At 47.1% G+C, this 21750-nt stretch overlaps 1 protein-coding gene across 8 annotated transcripts in view; it reads right to left on the bottom strand.

Annotated features, from left to right (window-relative positions):
* GAS7 (growth arrest specific 7) overlaps positions 1-21750 on the bottom strand; it is a 291891-nt gene that overhangs the window by 124314 nt on the left and 145827 nt on the right. Inside the window, exon 1 of one of the 8 annotated variants that reach the window (XM_033184555.1) lies at positions 21472-21606. The exons of 6 other annotated variants lie outside the window; for them this stretch is intronic. Coding sequence is in view for 1 of the 2 variants with exons in the window: in XM_033184552.1 (XP_033040443.1) it covers positions 15881-15958 (78 nt within the window). In the remaining variant the exon portion in view is untranslated. Of the gene's footprint in view, positions 1-15880; positions 16191-21471; positions 21607-21750 lie in introns of those variants that run through there. One more of the 8 variants, XM_033184552.1, reaches the window with a different exon arrangement.

Below are 21750 nucleotides of genomic sequence, written 5' to 3'. Positions count from 1 at the left end.
GGACAGGTAACGAACAAAGACAGGGTCACGCGGAGTCTCCACTGAAATGGGCCCGAGGATCACAAAGTCATTACTTACAAGTGGAGAAAGGATTGGACTCCAAGAGCAATACTGTAGCCACCAACTAAATGAGCGTGGGCAGGGGCTTGGATCCTTGGTGAATATATCGGATCATTCCGTTTAGGAAGCTTTCTGGAGCAGCTGACGATTTAGCACTCAAAATGCCGCATAGTTCTGTGTTTGCTTTCAGATGCAAACCTTTGGGGTTTTAGGAACTGATTCTTTATATAGAACTAAATACGGTTTTCTAGAGAAACCAAGATCCTGAGGACTGAAGGTTCCCTATTAAGCAAATGGATACACTTATGTATGAAGAGGTTTCAATACCAGCTCCTTGGGTGGGGGGAAGAAAATAAGTACTATCGTCTAAGGATGGAGTCAGACCAGAGCTAAGCTGTTGTTTTATTGCTTACTAGCTGCAAGACCCTGGGCAATGGCTCAGGCTTCAATTTCTCCAAGTGCAAAATGCAGATGATCACAATATCTTTCTCAAAAGACTGCTGTGAGAGGTTAAAGGGGATGGGGTGGGGCATCCATGGAAACATTTCACTTAGTGGATGATGTAAATGCTCAATGAAAGCTAGGATTTTTGCTGTTACTACCACCAGTAGCTGAAAGGGTAGGCACTGCAGTTACCCTGGGTCCAAAAAAAAAAAAATGTCTAGACCGGGCAATAAAAAGCAAATAGCCCAATTTAAAAAATGACCAAAAGACATTCCTCCAAAGAAGATATCAAAATGACCAATAAGCACATGAAAAGACGTTCAACACCACTAATCATCAGGGAAATGCAAATCAAAACTACAGTGAGATATCAGCTCACACCCATTAGGACGGCTTCTTCAAAAAACCAGACAAGACCGGGCACAATGGCTCATGCCTGCAATCCCAGCACTGTGGGAGGCCAAGGCGGGTGGATCACTTGAGGTCAGGAGTTCGAGACCAACCCGGCCAACATGGTGAAATCCTGTCTCTACTAAAAATACAAAACTTAGCCAGGCGTGGTGCATGCCTGTAGCCCCAGCTACTTGGGAGACTGAGGCAGGAGAATCCCAGGAGGCAGAGGTTGCAGTGAGCTGGGATCACCCCACTGCATTCCAGCCTGGGCAACAGAGCAAGGCTCTGTCTCAAAACAAACAAATAAACAAACATCAACAAAACAGAAAAGAATAAGTACTAGTAAGGATTGAGAACTGTTGGAACCCTTGTGCCCTGCTGATGGGAATGTAAAATGGTACAGCCCGTATGGAAAATAGTGTGTTAATTCCTCAAAAAATTAACACAGAATTGCCATATGGTCCAGCAATTCCATTAATAGGTACACACCAAAAAGCACTGAAACAGGGTCCTGAAGGGTGGGTCTTGCTGCCTGTTCATGGCAACATTATTCACAAGAGCCAGAAGGTAGAAACAACCCAAGTCGTGGTAAAATCAACACAATGGAATATTATTCGGCCTTAAGAAGGGCAGTTTGTTTGTTTTTGTTTCTCTTTTTTGTTTTTTTGTGGTTTTTCTTGAGACGAAGTCTCACTCTGTCAAGCTGGAGTGCAGTGGCGTGATCTCAGCTCACTGCAACCTCCGCCTCCTGGGTTCAAGCGATTCTCCTGCCTCAGCCTCCCAAGTAGCTGGGACTACAGGTGTGCACCACCATGCCCAGCTAATTGTAAGGAAATTTTGACACATGCAACCATGTGGATGAACCTTGAGGACATTATGCTCAGTGCAACAGCCAGACACAAAGGGACAAATACTATTTGCTTCCACCTCTATGAGGCACCTAGAGAAGTCAAATAGACAGTGACAGGTTGCAGAATGGAGGTGACCAGGTGTTGTGGGCAGGGGACGTTGGGAATTAGTGTTTAATGGGTCCAGAGTGTCAGTGGTACAAGATGGAAGCGTTCTGGAGATTAATAGTGGTGATGATGGCTGCACAACCATGTGTATACTCAAAGTCACTGAACTATACATTTAAAAATGATGGAGATGGCCGGGCGCGGTGGCTCAAGCCTGTAATCCCAGCACTTTGGGAGGCCGAGACGGGCGGATCACAAGGTCAGGAGTTCGAGACCATCCTGGCGACCACGGTGAAACCCCGTCTCTACTAAAAAAATACAAAAAAGCTAGCCGGGCGAGGTGGCTGGCGCCTGTAGTCCCAGCTACTCAGGAGGCTGAGGCAGGAGAATGGCGTAAACCCGGGAGGCGGAGCTTGCAGTGAGCTGAGATCCGGCCACTGCACTCCAGCCCAGGCGACAAAGCGAGACTCCATCTCAAAAAAAAAAAATAAAAAAATAATGATGGAGATGGTGGATTTCATGTCATGTATATTTTGCCATGATTTAAAAAACAAAACAACAACAACAACAACAAAACACCTGAGACCCACAGAGATAGTTTAGCTCAAAAGACCCTGTGAACCATAAGCCCATCATGAGATATACCACCTCAGGCTCTCCATGTACACCCAGAGGAAAGCCACCCCAGCTTCTTGGCAATGGTGAACAGAAAGCCCAACTAGAAGACGAGGCTGGGGCCTGGCGAGGTGGCTCACACCTGTAATCCCAACACTTTGGGAGGCCGAGGTAGGCAGATCATTTGAGGTCAGGAGTTCGAGACCAGCCTGGCCAACATGGTGAAAACCCATCTCTACCAAAGATGCAAAAAATTAGCTGGGTGTGGTGGCAGGCACCTGTAAATCCCAGCTACTCACGAGGCTGAGGCAGGAGCATCACTTGAACCCGGGAGGCAGAGGTTGTAGTGGGCTGAGATCATGCCACTGCACTCCTACCTGGATGACAGAGTGAGATGACAGAGTGAGACCCTGTCTCAAAAAAAAAAAAAAAAAAAAAAACCATGAGGCTGGTCACCTATAGCAGGACTCACTCACCACGGTTCATCTTGTGTTCGATCTTGGGGTGACCGAGGTAACACAGCCAGCATTCTAATGTCAATTGAGGGCTTTTCCATTTAGGGGTGTGGCACTCTTGGGCTCCTGGAGGGGGTAACAATGTGCCTCTCCCTTGGATATATCAATTTGTTTCTGCGTCTGCATCCCACCTTCCTGGTCTTTTCTCTTCCATGCCTGACAGCAGGGCTCATCTCTTCCTTCTCAAAGTTACCAATGCGGCTGCTTGAGGGACTCTCCCTCCCTCTCTAATTGCTGGGTTTCAATCTGCTGCAGGAGCGACTGTGAGAATCTTGTACTGAGCACTCACTCTGGGCCAGGCGCTATTCTATGCTTCACATGTTTCCTATCACTTAATCCTTCTAACAAACCAAAAAGGAAAATTCTATGATCGTCCTCATCTCACAGAGGAAAACGGAGGCTCCTGCGAGAGACTGGGCAGGATGGGTCGGAAGAACAACCCACAGGGGCAATATTCTAGGCCATGGGGCCAGCCTGAGCCAAGGTCAGAGAGAAACTGTGTGGGTAGAGGCTGTGGGGGAAAAGCAGGTGGATCCACTCATTAGAGTTTAAGAGGCATGGGAGGTGAGAAAAATAGTAGCGAAGGATGGCGTCAGATCACGGGAGGCCATGAGGACATCAAGAACTAAGAAATTTCGATTCTATAAAGGAGAAGAAACCACTGGTGGATTCTGAGCCAGGGAGAAGTCACAATCAGGGCTGTGGTTTGTAGAAATCCTGATGATACCAGGGTATAAGAAGGTCAAATGTGGCCGGGCGCGGTGGCCCAAGCCTGTCATCCCAGCACTTTGGGAGGCCGAGACGGGCGGATCATGAGGTCAGGAGATCGAGACCATCCTGGCTAACACGATGAAACCCCGTCTCTACTAAAAAATTCAAAAAACTAGCCGGGCGAGGTGGCGGGTGCCTGTAGTCCCAGCTACTCAGGAGGCTGAGGCAGGAGAATGGCGGGAACCCGGGAGGCGGAGCTTGCAGTGAGGTGAGATCCGGCCACTGCACTCCAGCCTGGGCAACAGAGCGAGACTCCGTCTCAAAAAAAAAAAGAAGGTCAAATGTGAGGGAGAAACTAGAGGGAGAAAACTGGCTATAGAACCCCCTCTCCACCTTCTTTCTCTCTCCCCACTCTCACGCATCATAAAAACAAGAGAAAGGCAATGCTCAAGCCTACACTTGCAAAATGGTCCCCAACCAGCCATGAAAAGGAGGCGAGAGCATCACATCCAGCGGTGGGGAGTCCCCCACCGGAAGCTGAGTTATTTGCATCTTCTCTCTGCAATGTGGGAGGAGAGGCCGGGTGACGAATCCACACACTCGTTTTTGAGGCCAGGCATGCTCCAGAAATAGACAGGACCAAGGTACTTTTCTGTTCTTGGAGATGGGCTCTCGCCCATAAGAAGGTAAAAGCAGGCCGGGCACGGTGGCTCACGCCTGCAATCCCAACACTTTGGGAGGCCGAGGCAGATGGATGACCTGAGGTCAGGAGTTTGAGACCAGCATGGCCAACATGGTGAAATCCCATCTCTACTAAAAATACAAAAATTAGCCAGGCATGGTGGTGCACGCCTGTAATCTCAGCTACTAGGGAGGCTGAGACAGAAGAATGAACTCGGGAGGCGGAGGTTGCAGTGAGCCGAGATCGCGCCGCTGCACTCCGGCCTCGGTAACAGAGAAAGACACTGTCTCAAAAAAAACAAAAAACAAAAAAAACCTTCATTTGAACCTAGATGGCCAAGACCTTCACCTTCAGTCCTTTCAGGTTTGCAGAATTAAAATGGCCACGAAAGCTTTCATAGCCTGTGACTCCTCAGTTTTGTAATAGCAAAGAGGGGACAGTTTTGAGGCTGTTCAACATTAACAGCTGTCCCCGACACCACTTTGACAGTGCATCACACAGATGAGCAGATACAATCACAGGCACCAATGCATCACTCCAGGCAACACACAGAAATCACTGTCATTGCAAATCCCAGTGGGGCCCCCAGCCAAGGGCAAGGGACCTTTCCGGGCCATTACAAACCAGGAGGCTGATCTGCTCTGACCTGACCTCAGCAGAACCCACTAGTCCTGCAGACATTTAATTCTTTAGGATTCCCCAAAGTTCATCTCTCAGAGTATGTAAGACTCACGAATACATTCTAAGGGTTTATGGCTTGGGTCCATCCTAGCATCTCCATCCAGAAGTCACTTTGGTTTTCCTTTATTAACCATCCTTAGTGATTGGCGCTGGCTGTGAAAAACACGCTACTGGTCTCTCCTTCTGGCCTCTGCAAACAGATAGCTTGCTACCTATGGAGCCACACGTACGAATGGCAGACAGCAGAGAATCCGTGATCCCAAAGCAAAAAGACTGACGATCATGTCCACCAAGCTAAGTTTTCCTGAGTTCAACGGCATCAGATGAGACCAACCCTCTTATTACTTTTTGTTTCAGTCAAGTTGAAAACTGTCAACCAAAATAGGCTTTATTTGCTGTAGGCCCTTGTCCTCCATAGGATGAATTGGGTTGTCTTTAAAATGATAGATAATAGGCTGGGCACAGTGGTGGCTCATGCCTGTAATCCCAGCACGATGGGAGGCCAAGGTGGGCAGCTCACGAGGTCAGGAGTTCAAAACCAGCCTGGCCAATATTGTGAAATCCTGTCTCTACTAAAAATACGAAAATTACCTGGGCATGGTGGCATGCACCTGTAGTCCCAGCTACTTGGGAAGCTGAGGCAGTAGAATTTCTTGAACCCGGGAGGCAGAGGTTGCAGTGAGCTGAGATCGTGCCACTGCACTCCAGCCTGGGTGACAGAGTGAGACTCTGTCAAAAAAAAAAGATAATTAATAAGAAAGCACATCTGGGTAGGGTGATGACTCACTTTTTGTAAGGGTTTCACAGTCATGAACGGAAAAATTATTCATCAGCCTAAGCAGTCTCCAGGGTAAAGGGTCTCAGGGATGCCCCCGTCTTCCATACGTGGCCCCCTGTCTGCATGATCAATCAACTAACGGTTACTAACTACCCTTTCCTGAATCCTGTGTGGGATGCAGGCAGGTACTGTATGTAGGACCTGACTCCTAAAATTCGGAAGCTAAGTCACAAACATGGGCAAAAAAAAGGACTAAGTATCAAAGGAGTCTGCAATAGTGCCAAATGCTATATGATAAGCTGGCAGACAATAAGAGCTTTCAGAATCCAGAGGAGGGCGAGGTCACTTTTGGCTGGGATGGTCCAGGGAGGCTTCCCAAAAGATAAAGAACTTGCCTCACAGCAGGGATAAAAAACAAGGGCTTGACGGGAGCCCAAGGAACATGATGTACGAAGCAGAATAAGGTCTGATAAAGGACGGGACATAGGGAAACGAGAGACAATAAAGTTGATTCAGAAGGAAATGACAGAAGTTTGAACCAGTAACCTGAAGAGATGTGGCTATGGTGAGAGCCAGTTTGGGGGCATGCAGTAGCGTCTGTTGGCCATAGATCCAAGTTCAAAGTGTTCAGTGGGGAGTAGGGGTGAGTATGGCCCTGGGCACGTGGAGTTGGAGGCATGTGCTCAGAGATGGTGGGGAAATCTTACAGGCTGACTAGCAGTTCACAGAGAAAGAAAGGACCTTGAGCTGAACCTTGGGGCATGCTCTTGCCTAAGCAGTGGGAGAAGAAATTCTTCCCCAGCATGCCTCAGGCCCAATCCCTCCCTCTCCTGTGCCTTTCATTAGCGCATGCAACACCCCCAGGGCCCCTCTCCAAGACTCTCAAAGGCAAGAACCAGGTCTTCATCTTTTTCGCCTCTAACCAGACTAGTGCCCAACACTCGGGGACTACATGGGAAATAAACCGTGTGAGTTTGGAGAATCAGGCACAGAAACCAAATGAGGAGGGGGGATACAAGAAGAAATAAGTACAGCTGACCCTTGAACAACAGGGGGGTTTAGAGGTGCTAACCCCGACCTCCCCATGCAGTTGAAAATCTGTACATAACTTTTGACTCCCCCAAAAGTTAACTACTAACAGCCTACTGTTGACTGGAAGTCTTAGCAATAACCCCAACAGTTGATTAACATGTATTCTGCATGTTATCCGTATTACAGACTTTATTCCTAAAGTAAGCTAGAGAAAAATACAACGCTAAGAAAATCATAAGGGGTCAGGCACAGTAGCTCACGCCTGTAATCCCAACACCTTGGGAGGCTGAGGTGGGAGGATCACTTGAGCCTAGGAGTTCGAGACCAGCCTGGGCAGTCTGGTGAGTGAGACCCCATCTCTATAAAAATAAATACAAATAAAAAATAAAAATAAATTAACCTGGCACGGTGCACACCTGTAGACCCAGCTACTAGGCAGGCTGAGGCAAGAGTATCCTTGAACCCTGGAAGTTGAGGCTGCAGTGAGCCAAGATTACTCTACTGCACTCCAGCCTGGGCAACAGAGTGAGACTGTCTCTAAATAAATAAATAATAAATAAAACCATAAGAAAGGGAAAATACACCTATAGTACTGTACCGTATTTACTGATCCCATAAGTTTACATCCTCTGTTTACAAGATGAATCCTTTGAAATGGTGGCAACTGCAGCTGCAGACCTCAATCGACGGTACCTGACAAGCAACTGAACTTTTTCTTGTAATGTCAGGACTTTTCTCTGCTTCTGGGGAATGCTTCCAGCATCACTAGTGGCATACTCTATAGGTCCCATGGTGTTATTCGAGGCTTATGGCATTGCACTAAACATGATGAAAAATACATAGAACAGTGAGGACTCACATTTTACTGCAATACCCAATTTACTGGAGTGATGAACTGTTCATCCAGGGCTTATCAGCATCACATGGCGTTTGAAGCTGATACTCTCAACACCTGAGCTCACTGCAATACCAACTAGGGGTGGCCACCAAATTACTACAGTATAGACTATGGCTAGTTTTATGCAGTTATGATGAATACTACATCTTTGCCTTTGTTTACATTTCGCTTAAATGTGAATGGTGCCATATACAGTCTGAATGTTTGTGTAGGTAAAATTTTTAAAAATTTTAACTTTCTGTAGATTTGTATGTATTTTATGGGACTAAATGATAAACTAGTATCGAATATATTTTATGCATTCACGGCATGTCTAACATTTTCTTAATTCTTTTGATATTTCTAGACTAGGTAGTCTGTCTTCAATTTTTTTCAAATGGTCACAAATCTCCAAAGATGTTTTCCAATAGAATAATTGGAAAGAATCCATGTATAAGTAGATCTGTGCAGTTCAAATCCATTGTCTGAGGGTCAACTGTAGTTAAGGGTGTCCGGCCGGGCGCAGTGGCTCATGCCTGTAATCCCAGCACTTTGGGAGGTCGAGGTGGACGGATCATGAGGTCAGGAGATTGAGATCATCCTGGCTAACACGGTGAAACCCCGTCTCTACTAAAAATACAAAAAATTAGCCGGGTGTGGTGGTGGGCACCTGTAATCCCAACTACTTGGGAGGCTGAGACAGGAGAATCACTTGAACCTGGGAGGTTGCAGTGAGCCAAGATCGTGCCACTGCACTCCAGCCTGGGCGATAGAGCGAGACTCCATCTCAAAAAGAAAAGTGTCCAAGTGAGATGCCAAAGAAAATGCTCACTGAATACAGAGTGGCTGTGTTTCATTTATCTTGGAAAGAGAAATATGGAAGAGTGATGGGTGTAGACTTGGATCACAGGCACACAAGGAGCTATGAGCACAGGACGCAAAGGGAAGCAAGATCTTTAGGTAAGATGCCATTAAAGAAGAGAACAAGAAAGAGGACAGGCCACAGACCATGGCGGGCTCCAGACCAAGGGCTGTGCTGGGCAGAGGGCTCCTGTGAGGTGACTACAGCCAGTTTCTTGTACACATCATGGTAGAGCCTTAGGACCCTTATAAAATTTCTATGGGTCCCACCCCATAAAAGATTCCTAGTATCGGCCGGGCGCAGTAGCTCACGCCTATAATCCCAGCATTTTGGGAGGCCAAGGCAGGTGGATCGCCTGAAGTCAGGAGTTCAAGGCCCGCCTGGCCAATATGGTGAAACTCCGTCTCTACTAAAAATATAAAAATTAGCCGGGTGTGGTGGCATGCACCTGCAATCCCAGCTACTCGGGAGGCTGAGACAGGAGAATCGCTGGAACCCAGGAGACGGAGGTTACAGTGAGCTGAGATCGCGCCACTGCACTCCAGCCTGGGCGACAGAGTGAGACTCCATCTCAAAAAAAAAAATTTCCCAGTATCAAGTGGACATATCAGAAATGGCACCCAGTTGAAAAGGCCTCCAAACAGCCCTGATTCTAAGGGATCCCATAGCTTGGTTTCCCCTTCCTGCAGCCATTTATCCCACTGTGACACCTCGCTCCATCCATCACTGTGTACCAGCTGCACTATTATTTACTCAGTAATTTTTTCGAAGTGACTTATATCCCACTGAAACGTAGCCTGGCCCTAAGCAATAATATCTGTGAAATCACAGATTTGATTTGGTTTGGGTTTCTTTCTACTACACACTAAAATAAATATAACTTTAAAACTGCCATCTCCACATGATCTAAAATTATCTCACGGATCCTTAGTTAGAAACTCGGCACACTTTGAGAAACACTGTCTCTGGTTACACATCAAGTCACCATGCAGCATCCACAAAGTGGTTCCAGAGATTTTTTTTTTTTTTTTTTTTTTTTTTTTGAGACGGAGTCTCGCTCTGTAGCCCAGGCTGGAGGGCAGTGGCCAGATCTCAGCTCACTGCAAGCTCCACCTCCCGGGTTTACGGCATTCTCCTGCCTCAGCCTCCCGAGTAGCTGGGACTACAGGTGCCCGCCACCTCGTCGGCTAGGTTTTTGTATTTTTTAGTAGAGACGGGGTTTCACCGTGTTAGCCAGGATGGTCACGATCTCCTGACCTCATGATCCGCCCGTCTCGGCCTCCCAAAGTGCTGGAATTACAGGCTTGAGCCACTGCGCCTGGCCGATTCTTTTTTTTTTTTAATCCAGAAAATCAAACCTGAATTCTCTACTGACCACGTCCCCACAATGACAGAACATGGTACCCGGCGTGTGCCTGAATTTCTGGGAGATTAAGAGCATGGTAAAAGGAGAGGCAGGGGACTTCCCTGTAAGAAGCATCTGACAGCTGCCCCAGGACACTGCCTATCAAACCAGCAATAAGAGGAAAAGAAAAGGAAACAACTCATTCAATCTTAAAAACAAAATCCAAAAATGACAAACAGAATCAGAGGGAAAAAAAAAACCCAAGAACCAGGAGGCCAATGAAGGAAATGCAGAAAATCTTGAAATCCACTGGGCGCAGTGGCTCACGCCTGTCATCCCAGCACTTTGCGAGGCCAAGGCGGGCAGATCACGAGGTCAGGAGTTCCAGACCAGCCTGGCCAACATAGTGAAACCTCCTCTCTACTAAAAATACAAAAATTAGCCTGGCACGGTGGTGGGCACCTGTCATTCCAGCTGCTCAGGAGGCTGAGGCAGGAGAATCGCTTGAACCTGGGAGTCGGAGGTTGCAGTGAGCTGAGATCGTGCCACTGCACTCCAGCCTGGGTGACACAGTAAGACTGTTTCAAAAAAAAAAAAAGAAAGAAAAAAAATATTGCAAATCAAGATGAGTTGTAAAAGGGATGAAATAAGACTTCACACCTTCACCACTCTCTGCCCGTAATCTGAGCTGCACTTCATGCCTCTGCCACTCCCTGTCTCTAATTTGAGATGCAGGATTTGCACTGACCTCAACACTGAGCAGCCAGCCCTCTCCTCTCAGCACAGATGCCATCTGAGAGGACTGCCCATCATCCATTTACGTATAGCAATTCCCAGAAAACAAGACAGCAGGAAGTGCAGGGTAGAACAAGGGGCGTGGGAGGGGTGCTCACAGTTCAGAGAGGTACGGATGCTACAGTCCAAGCCCAGCCAATGCCCTGGCTGCAGGGCATTGAGAAGAGATCCTGGGAACTGTGAGTTTTCATGTTCTCCATCAATTCAGAGTATCACAGAATCAGGTAGTAACGTGACAGTTCACCAGGCAAAGGCCAACCGGAAAACAGAAACTGGACTGGGGGATGGGTGCATCATCGAACCTACAGGCAGGTAGCTGTGAGGGGGAGTCAACCTTCCCCAAAGCCGACAGTGTGCCAAGGCTGGTGACAGTCGATACTTTCTGTTGGTACATGTCACATTTACATAGATCCTGCCATGTTCAAGAATGCATAAAGAAAGAGGGGAAATATGCAAAATCAGGGTGAGGAAACACCATCCTGAAAGCACAAAGGAAGAGCACGTCTCAGAAAATCATTCGGAAGAAAAACTGTCAGGAAACTGCCAGAATGTAAGAAGCTGTGATTTCTTTGAAAGAGGAACAGTAAATAGTAACAGAAAAAAAAAAAAAAGCAGTTCATAAAAAGGATGACAAAGAAGACAGTGGATGAGGTGAGGATTACATAAAAATTGCTCATTTAAATCCATATTTAGTTGTAGTTGTGGATAACTGCAAATATAAACATTTAAATCAGTGACTTGAGGGGCTAACAGGAAAAGTGTCCCCAAATTGCAAAGGACAAAAAGCAGGAAATCAAGAGTCTACATAACATACATGTTTAAGAAGTATTCCATTATTAAAGACTAGAATAAATAGGTTAAAATTAATAACCAATTGCAATTAAAATTAATAATCTATTAATAATAAAATAATCAATTGCAAAAATAAAAAATCATGCATATAGGCTGGGTGCGGTGGCTCACACCTGTAATCCCAGCACTTTGGGAGGCCGAAGTGGGGAGATCACTTGGGGTCAGAAGTTCAAGGCTAGCCTGGTGAACATGTTGAAACCCTGTCTCTATTAAAAATACAAAAATTAGCCAGGCATGGTGGTGCACACCTGTAATCCCAGCTACTTGGGAGACTGAGGCAGGAGAACTGCTTGAACCTGGGAGGCAGAGGTTGCAGTGAGTGGTGATCATGCCATTGCAACCTCACACCATTGCAACTGTGCCTGGGCGACAAAGCAGAACTTCGTCTCAGGGGAAAAAAAAAAAAATCCATATAACCAGGCAAAAAGAGAAAGGGTTACCCAGGAAATCAGATTTTCCTCAGACTTCTCCTCTACCCTACTAATGGCTACAGAGCTCTTTCTACTAGAATAAAAGCTCCATACAGCAGGGATTTTGTTTTGCTCCTTTCTCTGTCGTGGTACACATAGGGCCTGGCATCATCCCTTGGAAAGTGCTAGAAGACAAACCCCACTGAGTTTAAAGCTTCACAGGGTACCGTCATTGTTATGTCCATTGCTGTGGGTATTCAATAAGTATTTGTTGAAGCTAAACTGCAAATATGAATTTGTATCCAAAACTTTGTAATTCAAGACATACAAATCCATCAAGTTGTAAGATATTTCATATGAAAGAAATAGGAAGGTTGTCTTACAGGCATGCGAGTGAGGACACCACCCCCTTACCCTCCAGGCACTGAGAGAGAAAATTAGGAAGATAACACAGCCATGGGGAAGCCATAATACAAATGCAACGCATGCATAAGTCATTTCTTGCTCAGTATAGACAAACTCCCAGTGCAAAAATCCAGTGAACTGTGTGCTGCCTGGTGGATTTTCCAGCTCACTGGGGGTGAAAATTAGTGCCTGAGTATTTCATTCACTTCCTTTTCTGCTCCTGTCCATCCCAGAACCAGGATACAAGTTTCTCCTACAAGGCCAGTGCAGATGAAACATTGGGCCATGTGTAAGGAGCACGCATAACTGATGTTCCCTTTCTGTCCAGGCACATGCCAACAATGGGGACTATTCAAGCTTTAGGGACACTGTGCTGGGAGGATCCACAAACAAGAAGTCTTTGTTTTTCATCTCCACCAAAACAACACTGTGCTATGTAAGGCATCACAGTGGCCATTTTCTTTGCCGTGGAACTTGTCTTGATTTTCTGCATGTTAAAAACTCATACTGAATGGACCAAGTCTTGTTTTCTTCTTTAAATCGGGTAAGACCAATAAACCACCCAGTGGCAATGCTCTCTGTCATCAGAACCCTTTTTATGTCATCCTCCAAGAGCTGTCCCTGCTTTAGAAATCAAAGTATGCGATATGATCTCAATATGGAAAATAGCAGTCCCTCACCAAAAGGAAGTACTAAAGAAAGACACAAACACATTAACAAAGCTTATGTTTGTATTGGGGGATCCTCTGGTTGCTTCAATTCTATTTCTTTCACCAATTTTAAAATTTTACTTTATTTATTTAAAAATAATTTTTTGATTTTAAAACGTGTTTTGAAATTATCTTTTTTTTTTTTTTGAGACGGAGTCTCGCTCTGTCGTCCAGGCTGGAGTACAGTGGCACGATCTCGGCTCACTGCAAGCTCCACCTCCCGGGTTCACGCCATTCTCCTGCCTCAGCCTCCTGAGTAGCTGGGACTACAGGCGCCCGCCACCACGACTGGCTAATTTTTTGTATTTTTAGTACAGACAGGGTTTCACTGTGTTAGCCAGGCTGGTCTCCATCTCCTGACCTTGTGATCTGCCCACCTCGGCCTCCCAAAGCGCTGGGATTACAGGCGGGAGCCACTGCGCCTGGACTGAAATTACTTTCACAATCAGCAAGTCATCATATACAATCCTAAATATAATATATGATCCCAATTGTGGAGAAACATATACACAGCATAAGAAAGAATGCCCCTAATTATTTTCTTATTTCTGTTTTTCTATATTTTCCATGTTTTCTATAATGAGCATATTAATTTTAATGCCTTTTTAAATTCTAAGCTTATTTTCTATTATCAGCTAGTACACGAATATCACCTTACTAAAAATAGTTAAACAAGTCCAATAAAACCCTCCTTGACATATCCCATCACACCTGACATCCCCTAAAATGACCACTATTTATCAGGTAAGGTTTTAGGGTTTATTGTATTATCTTTCAAATGGCAAGACAATTGGCGTGGCGGGGGTTATCTTTAAGAACACAAAGACTAAATGACTTTCTCAACCAATGCAAGGCTAACACAAAAATTAGAGACGGAAGGCACCTTATAATCATCTGATCACATCTCACCATTTTACAGATTGGCAAACGGAGGCCCAGAGACAGAGACTGGACACCGAGTCTCCCCAGTACCCACATGGAGTCCTCTCTTTGCCCTCGGACTGCCCTAAACCTGGGTGCAGATGTCACCCCCATGACTAGAGGGCTAGCGCATAGTCAGATGGCACAGCAGAACCAAGGCCCCCTTCGGGACCACTCCCCAAGCCGATCTCCACACTGCTGGGAAAGGTGACCCTCTCCGTCAGGCCCAGCTCTCTTCTGCTCAAGCACAAGCTACTTCCCGTCTGTTAGCAGCCAGGCAGACCTCATGAAAGGAAGGGCCCAGGGAGGAAACATCTGTGTATACAAGAGGGGTGAAGTCATAAGCCCTCTTGACTTTCCCTTTTGGCAAATCCTCTTCTGCCTAATTTTTTTTCCCCTCCATCATTGAGATGCAAAGCTCCAGTCAAACAAGGGGGCCTGGAAGACTCCAGCAGCTTCTAGAAACCAAAACTTCCATTCTGCTACAGAGATTCTCAAAAGAAGGTATGTATTGTTGCACTGGGGTGTGGGCGGGGCTGAGAACAGAAGATATATGCCCCGCAAACCACTCAGTTGACCACAGACATCCTTGTGTTTACCCCTAAACCCAGCTTCTGCCCTTCAGCCAAGCAGAGAGGAAGCTCAAATGCAGGTTCCACAGCTTCTCAGCCACATAACCTTAGCCAAGGCACTTCACCTCTACAAACCTCATCTTTCTTCTTTTCCACACAGGAAAACGCAGATGCCACCACCTACTTTACAGAATTTTTGCAGGGATTAAATAAGAGAGTAGAAACAATGATAGGTATATATCAGCTTCGTCCCATACTTTCCCATCCCCTTGAGAAAAGCCATCAACTGAGGTCACCAACGCTGAGTCATTCGTGTTGCACGGACTTTCCCAGCAGCCCGGCTAAACTCTCCAGAATGACACCTTCTAACCGTTCTGACACAGACTGCGCTAATGGAAAAAACGAGAGAAAGAGCACGTGAATGACAAGACTAGACATTCAAAGAACCATCAGAATGGGTTCTCATCAATGGCTTCGTGGGCCTAGAGCCCTCCGAGTAAATACATTTGGAAAAGATGTGGTTTCTTGGCTCGCATGGACTATCTGCTAAAGTAACTAAAGCCATTAGACAGAGAGAAAGCTGAAGGAGACCCACCAGTAAAACTCACAGGGCGGAGAACACACGCAAGTCCACCAGGGCTACAACCATGGAAAGCTGCTGGGGTTAATGAAAACAAGACCCAGAAACAAACATGGTCCTTGGCCAAGAACTGCAAACAAACGAGTGCAAGACCCTGGCAAACTTCTGAAAATGGTCGCATATGCCTTCATCTGAACACTCTTGCCATGGGCAAGGACACTCCAAGAAAATATTGTACCCCAGATCGATCGCTCAAGCTCCCAGAAATGAGACCGGTTGGATAACAGGCAGGAAAAATGAGCTGTTTCCCTTTTTCCCCAGCATTGGATATCCGCAAAATCAATTTCACTGCCTTTATCTCACCATTAGATCTTATCTTTTTGTTGTTTTTTAGTAGCTAAAGGACTACTGTGGACCAGTAACTTGATATACAGTAGTTTATTTGACCCTTATAAAAACCCTGGTAGGGAGGTCTTTATTTTCATTTTATAATTGGGCTAGCTTGAACCCAGTGGTCTGTCTCCAAGGCTAGTGCTAATTCCATCTCACCCCACACTGTCCCCCGATTCCTTCATCTACAATCATAGAAAGCTGATAGGCTGAATGAAAACGAGCCCTAGAAACAAACATGGTCCCTGACCAAGAACTGCAAAAGGCAGTTCCCAAAACCGTTTCCCATCGTACCTGAGGCTCCTCCGCGGTGTCTAGAAATCCGATATGCAAAGGTAAATCCTCCAGGGTGGAAGTTACAGTCGAAGCCATGACCTGCCAAGGCCTTGATCAATTGTCAAATTGATAATCAGGGAGAAGGTAACAGCAGATTGCCTGTGGGGAGCCTCATTCACTGGTGGGGGGTCCCAACGGGGAGAAACAGGACTAAGAGGGTGGGTAGGAAACGACCAAGAGAAGCATCTTCACAGCAAAGCGCCCTGACCAGCACCCCTGAGTGAAATGATACCCTAGAAGGATGCCAACTGAGTGTCACACACTGCGTAGCTGTGAGCAGTTTCTTCAGCTGGCAGAGCTGGGAGCCCCAGAAGGCAGCCCCTGTCCACTCATGCAGAGCAAGTGGTACAGGCTGCCACAGGCTCCGTCCTCACCCTGACGCACTCACGCTCAGTCACCAGAAAGCCCCTCCTGTGTAGGCTGAATTCTGGAAGCCTGGGTTCAAGTCTCCAACCCAGAAGGGGAACCACCTTGCTCTGTCTAGTGAGCCAAGCTCCTCATTTTGGGGCTGTCTCCTGGGCAACGGAGCCCCCGCCCATGCCCAGCTTCTCCTCCCCTGTGCATAGCCACACTTCACCCCCGCAGCGGCTCTCCTTTGGGTGGCCTGCGATGAGTGGCCTTCATCCCTTACGCGTGGGAGCTCCTTGAGAACAATTATGTCCTACTCAAATCCATCCCCAGGCACAGAAAATGTACACAATAAACACACATTGGCTAGATGGAGTTCTTCATGGTCTCTGAGTAGGGTTTTCAGCTCACGTAGAAAGTAAGTTTCTTACTTTCTTGGGGTCACCCGGGCACCAAGGCGGGGGAAGAGCGGGAACCCAGAAGGCAGAGACAAAAGCGCTGCCTATACATTTATCTATTTTATCCTAGGAGGGGTCTGGGCTACTTAAACGCTCTCAGGAGTCCCCAAACCACAAATGAATAAAACGGACTGAGTGGAAAAGATCATCAATGACTTTGCAGGCCTAGGGCCCTCCAAGTAAATACATTTAGAAAAGACGTGGTTTCTTGGCTCACGTGGACTGTCCACTAAAGTAACTAAAGCCATTAGAGAGAAAGCTGAAGGAGGCCAAGCGATCTTCTATGAAAACAGCAGTCTGAGTTACCAATGCTAGATCTGAAATGTACATACGTGGCTGGCTCTTGCCTATATGATTTTAAAGAACTGGCATATTTTCACCCAAGGACCCCCAGCGCCTGAATGCTTGGTCGCCCTGGAGAGGCCCTGGTTTGTAGGGTCACACGCCACCGGCTCCATGGGAAGGGAGCCCAGGAACCATCTCTCTAGAACAGTAGAAGGCACTAGGCCTCTTCATCAATGTGGCATCTGTGGAGCCCACAGATGTAAGTGCTGAATCGTCTAGAAAAAACAGGACTGAGATTTGCTGAGATCTCAGAATCTGAAACAACTCTTCCAGCCCTCTCCGCAGGTACCGACTCTGCCTGGAGGAGCATGGCAGTGAGATCCTTAACTTCTCTTTGGCGAGGCGAGCCTCACCTCTCTCCCCCATGGGTCTTAAAAGGAGAGAAGAAAGTGACCACAACAGGTGCTGGCGTCCTATCCATCCCCTGAGCATCAGAGCGGTGATTCTCAAGCTTCAGCACGCATCAGAAGGGCTGTTAGGACACGGTCTGCTGGGCCCACCCTGCGAGCTTCTGGATCCGTAGGTGTGGGTGCCCACCCAACTATCTGCATTTCTCACAAGCCCCCAGCTGATACAGCTGCTGCACATGTAGGCACTCCACTTTGAGAATCACTGACTTCAAGAGAAAAACAAAGATGGTCTGTTCTAAATCGACCTCTGGACCTAGAAGATTAATCTTCAGGAAACATAAATTCACTTTCAGAAAGAAAGAGACTCTTAACTTTTTTTTTTTTTTTTTTTGAAAAACATGGTCCTTTTACTTTTCTTCTTTTCATAGACATGGGTGCAGGGAATATTGCCTGCTTTCCCTAACCATAAGAAAAGGAATCCAAATGAAATGAATAATGGCAACTGTTCTGCTATCGGCCTTAGCGCGGGTAACAGCAGCGATGGGTGGGGACTGCGCAAACTGGAAACCCATTACTTATCATCGGCATATTGTTGCCAAGCAGGACGGCAGGCTCGGTGTTGCTAGAGCGTCTTATTTTTGCAAAGAAGCTGGAAATCTCGATGTTTAATGTAAAAGCTGCAGATTTTAAGATGTTGGCAACAAACTGAAACATTTTTAAATGAAACCATGGGCAACCAAAAACAAAACAATAACCAAATAGCCCCCCATGATGCTGCATTTGATTTTGCATACTGGTTACCAGTGTGCAACCCCGATTGTAACTGTCGGGGACCTTTATGAGCAGTCAGTTGAAGAGGGGGTTCCCTGGTTCTAATGAATTGAACACCACCATCTTAGACTAAAGTACCAATCAGCACATCTGCCCCATACCATAGATCCTTTTAGCCAGGACCTCTTACACACTGGTGGGTGCAGCTGGATGCCAGCTTCCGGGGGATCTGGGAACCCCTCCCAAGGGCTTGCACATGTGTGGCCCGCTCCCACCCACCGGAGAACTGGGCTCCCTAAGCCTGGGCCCAACCTTCTTGGGAAAGGAAGCACAAGACAAGATTCCTGAGGCAGTAAGGACCCTGGAAAGCCTGTCCTCTTCAGTCTCTGGAAAGAGGAACAGCTCATCAGCCGAGAAGGTTTGGAAGTGGAAGAGACGCCTGAGAAAGCTGAAACAGGTTAAGGAATGAGGCAAGCACCACCAGGAGGAAGCAGTCGGGGCGATGCCAACACATCAAGCAGGTTGACAGAAGAACAGGAATTTGGCAACGGAGGAAGGAAGCCAGCCAGGCACAGTGGCCTGGGCGAGGATAGATGCCCATCCTGAGGTCTGAATGAGAAATGACATGGCCATCGTGGTGGGCAGAGAGACGCCCGTGGGTAGCAAGCCCAAGCACTGGAAGCTAGCACCTGGGAACATGGGCCATGGTGGGAAGGAAGGCTGGATCCACGCCTCGTGGGAGGTGTAAGGTATCCAAACCTGCAGAGGTAGGGAGAGTGGGAACGTGTGCTCTGGGGCTGCTGGGAAGACTGCACGGTGATGTGGCCATAGGCATCCTCACTCTGCCCACAGGAACTGTCCCCCGGCCGACCTCAGGCCCTGGCCACCTCCCCGTCCCCAGACTTTCCACTTCCCAACTGGCTTGTTCGTCCCTGTCTGTACCACACTGCACATCAGCTTCCCAAAACGACGCTGCATCCTAATCTCCACTGAAAACCAGTCCCTTCCTTTTCCAGGTTGGCCAGGTTTTCCCCCACAAGGAAATCGGCAGCCAACTCCTGGAGACAGTCCAGGTCCATTCAGCCACCGCTGGAGGCCAGCAGTTTTCAAACTTTATTTTCCAAGTCTGATTCACAATAAAAAACACATTTTACTTCACAACTCAATACACAAAAACAAAGCAGAAGTTTCATGGAAAAATGCTTGCCCTTGCCACACGTAACGCGCGCCGATATTTTTCCGCCCTGGTTTTTGTGCGGGTTGACACTGATTACTTGCACTACGTGACTCATGATATATGGTTTGGAAAACACTGCTTTACCTGGTCCCCATCTCCATTTTTAGAATCTCTTTTTTTTTTTTTTTTTTTTTACCTCCATCTCAATCAACAACCCCTATAAAGGATTCCTTCATGACACTTTCTTTGACCCACCAGGTAGAAGTGAATTATTCCCAATTCTGAATCTCCCAGTCCCTGCAGACTGTATATCACTCACAGGCACTTAGATGATAGTCATATAATTTTTCTCTTTTCTAGAACAGGGTCCAATGTCCAGGTGCAGTGGTTGATACCTATAATCCCAGCACTTTGAGAGGCCAGGGCAGGAGGATCACTTGAATTAAGGAGTTTGAGACCAGTCTGGGCAACACAGTGAGACCCCATCTCTGCAAAAAATTTAAACATTAGCCAGGCATGGTGGTGCGTGCCTGCAGTCTCAGCTACTTGAGAGGCTGAGGTGGGAAGATTGCTTGAGCCCAGGAGTTCGAAACCAGCTTGGGCAACATCGTGACAAGCCTGTTTCTACAAAAACTTTTAAAATGAGCCAGGCATGATGGTGCACACCTGCAGTCCCAGCTACTCAGGAGGCCGAGGTGGGAGGATCGCTTTAGCCCAGAAATTCGAGGCTGCAATGAACTATGAGTATGCCACTGCACTTCAGCCTGGGGAACAGAGTGAGACTCTGACTCTGGGGAAAAAAAAAATAAATAAATAATAAAGTAAATAAATAAATAAAAGAAAAAGATCTCAGTCTCTGGCTCCAACACTTAAAATATCTGTGAAATGTTTGATGTTATAGGAGAAGCCTGAATGACATATTCTGACAGCAATAAAATTGTACTACATTTCACACCATAGTAATCAGAGGAACTGTCTGAAGAAACCCCGTCCTCAGACAAAACTCCTCTGACCGGGCCAGTGTTCTGATACCAGTGCCACCCTCTCCCAGTCACAGGGGAACAGAGCTGTGGCCCGCTATGGTGGCATGCCTTATAGTCTGCAACACACTCTGCTCTCAGACACATCACACCCCTATCACAGTCCTCGACAGGTTCACACTGGCCGTAACACTGACTCATTGCAATGCCAGGGGAAGATATTTAGCACATCTTGAGGTTAGGTGGGGAAATGGAGCCTCAGAAAAGTTGACAAAATGGTCACACAGGTAGAAAGTGGCTGAATCCACCCAAATCCAAGTTTGATAGATTCAAACTTCCATGCTCTTTCCAGAGGCTGATCCAGATCGAATTATACAATCCTGTGTTCATTACATGTCCCCGGCTTGCAAAACCAGAAAGGAACATCCGGGTGTGCGGGCCCCGCTGCACCCCCTTTCACTGTTGTATACACCCACACGCTGCCTGGTCCCACGACAGAAGGTGCATAAACGTGGCATGCATGAGTAAGTCAGAAGATCGGTGTGGACCTGGTTTCCCGTCCCAATTTCCCAGAGCAGCTGTGTGACATCTGGCAGAGCGTGTCACCTCTCTGAGCATCTCCCTCATCTAGAACCTGAGGGAGCTGTATCTGCTGGTTCCCAAGGACCTTTTCAGGCTTCTCCTGAGAACTCTACCATGCCACTTGGAGCCATGTGGCCTCTACAAAATCTAGCTACACTGGGGAATTAAGAAAAAGCAGACTGAAGAGGAGATCCAAAACAGGAAACTGAGGTAAATCCCAGGAAATCAAGAAAAACTCAACTTCCCACGGAGTTCATCTCAGATACATCCCCTGCCCAAGTGGCTTTCTCTTCTTTCCAGTTCCTTGGGTCACAGTGTGAGCCAGGCTCACTGGAGGCATGAGGAGGACTGATACACGGGGAAACAGAAGAATTCCCCAAATCCCCCCAGAGCAGAGCCAAACCCAAGCCAAGCAAGAAGTCATCCAAGGAGGATTTCTCCTCCTGCAGGAGTGGCAGCTGCCTTGCGCTCAACCTGGCCCAATTAGCTTCGAGCCTCTGCATCAAAGATAACCAGCAGCGCCCTGGTTCCAACTCACCTCAGCCTCGTGGTGTGTCCTTATGCAAATCTGACACGCTGGTCATTTTCTGCCACCATCCCCATATCCGCTGCTTCCCCGTGGCATCGGCTAATTCACTGTGCAAAGCAGCATTTATATATAGAAAGTTGCAGCCACGCAGGTTAGCATTAAAATAGAGATTTGACGTTGCCGTGGCAACCAAACAAATTATATTCAAAATGAAAGAGAAGTATTCTGCAATCGGAAAAGCATGTCCACAGCCTTCCAGGGCAGCTGGGCCCCTTCCCCCTGAGGGTG

Source organism: Trachypithecus francoisi, unplaced genomic scaffold, assembly GCF_009764315.1.
Source record: "Trachypithecus francoisi isolate TF-2019V2 unplaced genomic scaffold, Tfra_2.0 Lachesis_group20, whole genome shotgun sequence".
Classification (NCBI taxonomy): domain Eukaryota; kingdom Metazoa; phylum Chordata; class Mammalia; order Primates; family Cercopithecidae; genus Trachypithecus; species Trachypithecus francoisi.
The sequence above is the reverse complement of the archived record's forward strand: the minus strand, read 5'-3'. Positions and strand labels throughout refer to the sequence as shown.